Here is an 8,628-nt window from a genome sequence, read left to right as displayed (position 1 = left end):
GAGAGAGAGAGAGAGAATCCAGTGCTTAAACGGGGTGCTTAAACGGAAAAAAAAAAAAAAAAAACTTATATGAATGACATTTATCAAGCACTAAGATCTATGTGAAATGTAATTAAGTCATCATAAATGTTGAAATCTATTCCAAATTGCTGATTTCATTTCTGAAGGGATAAGGGGAATTCCATTCAAGTTGTCTTTCTTAATTTTATGGAATTCAGTCTATGATATTTGGAGAGAACGTAATGAAAGGAAGTTAATTTGTTTCATCTGCAAAATTTCATTTACTCTTAGAGAGATTATTAAAAAAACAGTCTTTCTGAAGCTATAAAGGTGGAAGAATGGGGAAAACTCAAAAGTATTATTTATGGTGGGGATTAGATGCTAGTGTGATGGTTGGTTGCTTGCTATCATTGGCTTTATTTTCAGTATTTTTGGGGTTTCTGTTGCTGTTTTCTTTTATTGATTTATGTTGGGCCTTTTTCTGGTGCTACGCTGGCCGTGGGGTTCTACAACTCTAAATTATGCATATCATGATATTTATGCTTTTGATCTTGGTTTTTCAGCTTTAAGTTTGGTATTATGGGGCGAGTATGATTGGATTGCATTTCTGTCCCCTAGATGGTGACTCTTTGCAATTAGGATCTCCTTGATAGCAGACCTCACAACCGGGGATTTCTCTTTGGCACGGTGAATGCAATTCCTATACTAAACCTTCTTGGGTGGATGCTCCTTTTTGCTTTCTTCTGCTCCTTTAGATTGTAGCTCTTTTTGCCAAGTGTATTTATTACACTCTTTTGTTTTTTAGCTGAATGTTTCTTTCACAATCCTTTACACATAACTAATTTCTATTAATGGAAATGGGCTTTGCCCTCAATTTTCCAAAAAAAAAAATAATTAAGTCATCGTTTGAGATACTTTCTTTAGAAAACAACAAGAAAGTTATTCCAAACGAATTCAAATTCGTTTTTAACTCTAACTTATTATGGATCCCCCTGATTCATTTAACAAACTCATACAATGTTGAAAATTATTATTTTGATATTACAAAAATTATTGCAACATTTTGAGTTCCATTAAGAAAAAGAAATGAATCATTCAAACTTCAAAGTCAAGCTGTTATGGTCCGTTCATTTCTTTCCCAATTGATCAAAAGAAGTTGCCTTTTTCACCGTGCTGGAATAGTTTCATGCACAGAATCAGCTAAGATAAGCCATGTTAGCCTTTTTATAACGGTAGTCGCCTTTATTCTTTGTCGAGAAAGGACTAATCTGAATAGACAAAGAATGGAATCTCTCTGAGGATTAGCTCAGACATTAAACAAAGATAGAATGATTCTAATTTCAAAATAGTTCGAATAAACAAACAAAAACAATCACTTTATTGTCCTATCCATAGTACAATAAAAGTGCGCTTTAAACCTTCATTAAGGAAAAAAATCTTTGATTATCTCCCGCAGCTCAACTTATGCTTTGTTTGAGATAATTTTTATTATTTTTGAAAATAATTTTTATACTAAGAAATTGTTTTAAGAAGCAATAAGAAAGCTGTCCCAAATGAAGTCTTAAGTTTCCTTTGGAACAATTTTTTTACTATTTAAGAAGCAATAAGAAAGCTGTCCCTAAAATTTCTCCATTGTCATAATAATAATAATAATAATAATAATAATGATTTTATTTCATATCAAATAAAACAACAAAGCATTACCAAATGAAGTGTAGGAGTTGAAAACATATTACCATGAGAGAAAGGAATAAAAGAAGCTTACATTCACATAAACCTTTTCATTATGAAATTTCAGAGTTCTCTATTCAAACTAATTCAGATAACAAAGCCTAATCTGAAGCTTAGAATAATCAGATGAGGATAAAAGCTAGCAAAGTACAAAATTCTAAGTAAAAATGACATTAAAGAAGTAACTCAAAACAGTTTTCCAACTATCCTCTAAAGACTATACATCAAAGAAGAAAAGTGAAAATAAGATCATTAAATCATCAAAGTTCTAGTGAAGGAAACATCTCAAGTTGAGAGGTTTTCCTAGAGTTCTAACGCCTGGAAAATAAGTTGTTCACATGCAAGTGCTCAAAGGAAAGAGATCAGAGCCTATTTCTCCATCCACAAATATGACATCATCTCTCTCCTGTGATGAAAAAGATCATAATCAGGAATTGAAGAACTCAAAAACTGAAATGGCTTGAAATAGATGATAAGTTCTGATATTGAAAGGTATTTCATCAGTCTGCATAAGCCATACATATGCTGCATGAAGTGAAAGAACAAGGACATGAAAAGTGATTTTCAACAAGCGAAAAAGCATGCAACCAAACTTTAGATTTTCATGCTGTAAACATTCCAAAAGAATTTGAATAAGTTTTAGAATTCGTTTGGGACAGCTTTTTTATTGCTTCTTAAAGCTGCTTTCTAGTACAAAAATTAAAATTTTTTTACTAAAAAGCTTTTATAAGAAACCGTCCCAAACGAAGCCTTAGTCACATTGCATGGAGAATGAAAGAACAAAAGTGATAGCTTCATTTATATTGAGGACCCAAAACAATTAAGTGTAATTAAATGATAGAATCTAACAATTTTTTTAAGAACTTGTTTTCTATCTAGAAGAAACCAAATGGGCCCAATTTCTAAGGAAAAAAAAACCAACATCCAGCAAACCATACATGGTAAAAGATTGACAGCTAGTTGATAGGGTGCTCTAAATTAGCATAAACTCTTTTAAGATCAACATGCTAAACATATAGAATAAGGCTTGTTTGGGACGGCTTTCTTACTGCTTCTTAAAGCAGTTTTCTAGTACAGTAAGAAAGCCGTCCCAAACGAAGCCTAAGTCAAGTCAACGACAATAGATTAATTTCACGCATACAGCAAGCAGTTTACCAGCAGCTTAGCATAAAAAGCCTGAATAGAGGAAGTTTGATCTAAACCAAACAAAATACAATCATTGGGGTAAGATTTGAACCTATAATATCCCCTTTGAAAATAATGGAAATACCACTTAAACCAGATAATAAAAGCAAGAATAAGCTAAGTGCGTGCCATTGAATTATTCAAAAAGTTCCATCATATCAAAGCAAATAAAGTTAGACAATCTGAAGGGAAAGAACAACTAATGGGCAAATGAGCAAGTCAACCCCACATTAAAAATATGAGATACAATAAATAGTCGATATATTTCTATTTATCTAAAAAATAAGGAACAAGAAGAACTTTCACTTTGCTTCAGGGGATTCACCAAAGCATTTATGCAGGGAAGAAGCGCCCTCCAAAAAAATAATATAAACCCAATAATTCTGTGTATGTCTATTACTGAAATACTATAAAAACATATGGAAACATAAAAAAAAGAAGCATTTCCAAGTAAAATACCATTCACCAAAGAGACTATAGAGTGAATTATGATAAGTGTTATACTAACACATGCAGACAACTAAAAGAGATGTACACAGAACAGTAAGACCATATAAAGTAATATTATTTCAGATCAGATATCACAAAAAAAAACAAAATAAACTAAATGATTTATTGCAGTACTAAATAATGAACTGCTATTTCTCCTCTTGGTCAAGGAAAAAACTCCATCATCCTAACTTTATTAGCAAGATTAAAACAAAGACTTCTTTATTTTTGGTTAAAATATGACAAGACCACCAAACTGTTACAAATGTGCTTTATTCTGCAGACACTGAAATAGAGAACAAAAGAAAGCAAGATACTCATATGGAGTTTAAAAATGGCTTTCCAACTTAAGTAATTGTGTACTGACTTGAGGCAACAAGGACCATCATAGGAATCTGTCTTGCAACAAAAAGGCAACAGATACACCAAAGAGAAAGCCTACCCTTCCATTTTAGGCAATATGGTCAACTACTTCTATGCAGGAACTAAACATTTTCATTCCAATGCCCTTCTATTAAAATCCAATACAATAAAATAAGAGTCCTCTTAATGGTGACAAAAAATATACTTTCTCGCAGTAGGAATGATGAACTTAGTTGATTAATGTCCACCTAGATACACTGGGCAAAAGGTGATAAATTTGATAGCACTAATCATATAGAATGTTTTATTAAAACTCATACTTCGTTTGGGACGGCTTTCTTACTGTTTCTTAAAGCAGCTTTCGTATAAAAAAAGCTGTTTTAAGAAGTAATAAAAAAGCCTTCCCAAACGAAACCTTAATGCTTCAAGAGGATATTTACTAAGAAACATGTCACCACTAAATATACCTCCAAATAATGGTTTCACTGCACGTAATACACAATACAGTTAACAGACTTGATAGAAATGCTGAAGTTTTGGCCTCTAGGCTCTCTTCCTTGCAACAAAAATACTGATTGAAGGAATTTTTTTATGAAAAAATAAACAACCTAATGGATGAAAAGAATACATTCTAATATTTTCTGAGCAAGATTTTAAAACAATCTTTTAAGTGACAGTTGTTTACAATGATTCAAAGATGGGAGCCTGGAACAATTGTTTAAGTGGTGATTTATAGGAAAGAAAAAAAACAGGCGACCATTAAAAGGTCTACGAGAGAAGAAAGGAGGATGCTTGCAGAATGCCTGGACACTGAAGTTGCAACTATCTATCATGAGGAAAATTAGATAATAAATATTAGTAAATCAATATGGATAGAATACCATGGAACATAGAACATATGTAAACAATTCTCTAAATCTGGGCAGTTAACTAGTGATGGAGATCTGAAGATACAGTTCATTCAGGTTAAGTGAAGAACATAACGAACTTGTAGCTGCTTGCCACCATATCCCACAGGCAACACTGGTGAAGACAATCAATAGTCAAAAAAGCAATAGCTATTATTTTTTCCCTAAGTGAGTTGTACACAAAAATCTAATAACCTTATATAAATGAAAAGAAGAAAAATGTGCTCTACACAAGAAGTTAAAGAGGATGTGAAATGGAATCTCACCGGTTTGATCATAGCATTCATTAGCTCATCAAAGTTGCAATTACTAGAGGCAAACCCACCCTGCATCTTAGATGACCCCAACATATTTTCCTCATTAAATGTAAGCCGGCTATCAATATTTGATTTATTCATCTTGGTATACACCGACATGAACGACGTATCAAAACAAGGCGGGCTAATCGTATTTCCATCCACCTTTTTGCTATAAGTTCGACTGTGCAACCTCTGGCTATCGGCAACGGTGTTGAGAAGAGTCTGATTTGGCAAAGTAGAGGTCAAGGAAGAACTCAACGTAATGTTTGATTCAAGGGCATTAAGTTGTGTTGGGTCCTCCAATTTCTGCTTAAGGTTTGCTGAACTTTTGAAATTCAAAAACTTGGGATCCACATCAATCCCAGAAGGCATAAGCAATGTATTACCACTAAGAGAGCTGGTTCGACATTGCATATCCCTTCCCATTAAAGAGTCTTGGGCCGTCGTCAGTAAGTTATTAGAGGTAATATTCAAAGGATTTCCATTGAACTGTGGGACTGCGGAAGCGAGGTTTCCACCCATGTTGCTTGAAGCCATATTATCGTTACCGTAAGAACTTCCCATAGACAAAGTGTTGGCATTGTATCCACTCAATGAAGGAGCACTTTGCCATGTTTCATTGCATCTACTGAGATCAGGCAAATGACTAGTCACTCCACTGCTCATCTCAAGACGATCTGCTCCAATAGATGGCATTGCAATTGAAGACTGACTGATTAATCCTCTCAACTCTGTTTGTTGTTGGTGTCCCTGCAATATCATAGAACTATTTGCAGCACTGATGAAACTATTGTTGGATGCGCCAGAGAAAACACCCGGCAAGCGGTTATTTGCTTCCTGTATCCTCTTTTGGTTTTGTTGCAGTTGGTCTAGTTCCAAAGAAGTCGGGATTCCCTGAAGTAAATTCTCATGTTGGTTTGAAGGAGCAACTATGTGCTGAAACTTAGAGAGATCACTCATATGATTGTTTGTAGTATTTTGAGTAAGGCCAATTTGAACAGTTCCAGGAGCCAGTCCAGGTAGTCCTAACAAATTTGGGTTTGTTCTTCTGGAGATTCCACTTGGTTGAAATGCTGTGAAGCCTTGAAGCGGCCCTGAAGTTGATAGACCATGAAAATTCCCAAAACCATTAAATGTGCCCATATGTAGATAAGAGGTATCTCTTCCTCCTAAAGCAGCAGCCATGTTAGCTTGTTGGCTAGCCACTGCACTTAGTCTTTTAAGGTAGAGTCTATATTTCTGCAAAAAGAAACATCAATTAGAAGACTGAGCATCAACAAAGAAAATAAATTATCTGGAAAAGAGAAGCATTTAGAAAAATGAATATTGAAGAAGAATTCATGAAGACACTCCTACTAGTTAGGATAAGTATATTGTAATTCCAGCCACAAAAACTTCACAAGGTGTTAAGAACATGCCTGTAAATGGCTTGCTACATTTTCTCTTGTAAGCTTTTCTACATTCATGAGATCTAGTATCCTCTTAGGAACAGCCTCTGCATTAAGCATGTCAAAAATTAGTCACATCATAAGAGAAGTGCAATATGTTGTCTCACAAAGAGCAGAAACAGAATAAAGTTGTAATAATAGTAAATGACAGAAAGAACTTACTATCAATTCCCAATTGATTGACTGCTGCAACAAACTTGCGGTGAAGCTCAACAGACCAAACAACCCTAGGCTTTTTCTGGCTAGATGGATCCTCACTTTCATGAGTATTTTCGTCGCAGTAGTCCTCATCCTCTTCATTCTGGTCCTTCCTCTTTCTGTTAACCTTGCCACTGTGATCCAATGGTCCATTATCGCCAATAGTCTGCGTGCCTTCAGAGTTTGCAGCTAAAGGTTTATCATGGTCTTCTCCATTGTCAAAACTGCAACGTTCCTTGTGATCAAACTTTCTCCTCCTGACAACATGTTGCCAAATATTTCTAAGCTCTTCAATCCGAACTGGTTTGAGTAGATAGTCACAAGCTCCATGAGATATCCCCATCATGACTGCATCTTTGTTTCCATTTGCAGATAACACTGCGTTTACAAGGTTTCTTAGATCAGTAGCTTTGTTTGAAGTCAAAGGGAAATAAAAGTAAATCTGATTTTTGTTGTTCTCATTTAAAGGTTAGGGTAGTTTTACCACTTTAAATGAAGTGACAGAGACAAAGCTCATAGCCCAACACTTTTGACATAGTTTTCATATTTTCTATCATTTTTAAGACATTCTAATTGAAAACCAACAGCTTGATGTCACCTAATGGCAATGTAAGATCTTCTATGGGAAATTTGTGGTCTCCCAAACCAAATTGCAAGCAAGAAAAAGATCAAAAAAGGTCAAAAAATTAGACTTTACTTATGACAGGGAGGTCCATTTCAAGCCCCACGAGTTCCAAAAGCTTAAAACCATCCATGTCCGGCATGTGAACATCGCTTATAACCAGATCAAACTTGTCTTTGTTCTCCCTCAACATATTCAGAGCCTTGATTGCCTGGTTCGTCGTTGTAACTGGAAATCAAACAAGATCAAAACAATAAGCCGATTTCAAATATTAATTTCCATAAACAAAAACAGCAGATCCAAACCCCGTTCTCCAACACTCAAAATCTTCAGTAAAAAATAAAAGAAACCCGCACCATAAACAAGAACAAATGTATCAAATACGCATCTGAAATTGACATTTTTCTAACAAAAGAGCAAACAAAAGCACAACCAATCTACTGAAACACCAAAACCATATCTGAGATTAAGAAAAAGAAGCCTGACCGTGGTATTGGCATCGCAGAAGCAGATTCTCCAGCACCTTGAGGCAGGTTGGATCGTCATCCACAGCAAGCACGCGCATCCCAATGGGGAACTGATCTCCCTGATCTTCGTCTCCCCCCATGCTTCCCCACTTCTCCTCAACGGTCATCTCCGTCACCACCGCCGCAGCAGATCACTATTTAGGTATACTACAAGTTTCTTAATCCGATCCTCCAACCCTCCCTGCTTCCACCTCAAACCCAATATAGGGTTTTTAACTGAACCCAAAGGCCACAGCTTGAAAGATGGAAAGCAACCAAGTTCCCAAATCCAAAAACAAATAAGACTTAACGGCAGTAAGCTTTGACAGGATTCAGAATTCCAGATGACTGATGAGTTGGCTCCAACAGAGATGGAAAGGGTTATTAGAAAGGAATGTTTATGGGAAACGAGACGCATCCAAATGGGGAAAACCAAAACAGAGCAAATGCACTCTGTCTCTCTCTCCTCCCCCTTATATTCCGTCCTCTATAGAGCTTTCTTTCCAGGTTTAACCAAAGCCATTAATGTAATTACGAGAAGACGAAGCAATAATTTGTGGAAGAAGAAAGCTGCGATCTTGGAAGCTATTATCATCACCTATATAATAGAGAGATGCCGAAAGAAAAAACCATACCAGGTGCTTCAATGGACTTTGTTCTCTTCTGTATATTTTTTTTTTTCTGTCAGCTTTATCAATGTGTTTAATTAGGCGGCTTAGCTTCTTTGCACAATTTTCTTATTTTTTTAGCAGTTTTTTATATAAGAATTTATACATTAAAAAAATTATTTTAAAAATAATAAGAAAAATATTTTTAAGTGAATTATTAAACTTTAAATTAAATTTTTTTAATATTATCTTGTATAGATATTGGGACCAG

At 35.1% G+C, this 8,628-nt stretch overlaps 1 protein-coding gene across 1 annotated transcript; it reads right to left on the bottom strand.

Moving 5' to 3' along the window:
• Positions 1-1,751: 1,751 nt before the first annotated feature.
• Positions 1,752-8,429, bottom strand: LOC110096696 (two-component response regulator ORR22). Its single transcript, XM_020822755.2, has 6 exons — positions 7,730-8,429; positions 7,319-7,471; positions 6,586-6,999; positions 6,394-6,470; positions 4,943-6,214; positions 1,752-2,137 (listed from the first exon to the last, which is right to left on the bottom strand). The coding sequence occupies exons 1-6, from the start codon at positions 7,875-7,877 to the stop codon at positions 2,066-2,068; spliced, it is 2,136 nt and encodes a 711-aa protein (XP_020678414.1). The 5' UTR covers positions 7,878-8,429; the 3' UTR covers positions 1,752-2,065.
• Positions 8,430-8,628: the final 199 nt, after the last annotated feature.

The sequence above is a fragment of the Dendrobium catenatum genome, unplaced genomic scaffold (assembly GCF_001605985.2).
Source record: "Dendrobium catenatum unplaced genomic scaffold, ASM160598v2 fragScaff_scaffold_156, whole genome shotgun sequence".
NCBI lineage: Eukaryota > Viridiplantae > Streptophyta > Magnoliopsida > Asparagales > Orchidaceae > Dendrobium > Dendrobium catenatum.
The sequence above is the reverse complement of the archived record's forward strand: the minus strand, read 5'-3'. Positions and strand labels throughout refer to the sequence as shown.

What these genes read in the sequence shown, in the direction of transcription:
- LOC110096696 (XM_020822755.2), bottom strand. Translation starts at nt 7,877, where the DNA reads ATGACCGTTGAGGAGAAGTGGGGAAGCATGGGGGGAGACGAAGATCAG. An exon ending in AATGGACCTCCCTGTCATAA is followed by an intron (nt 7,000 to 7,318) that starts GTAAAGTCTAAT and finishes TTGTAAACGCAG; the next exon opens with TGTTATCTGCAAATGGAAAC. An exon ending in ATGTAGCAAGCCATTTACAG is followed by an intron (nt 6,215 to 6,393) that starts GCATGTTCTTAA and finishes TTCTTTTTGCAG; the next exon opens with AAATATAGACTCTACCTTAA.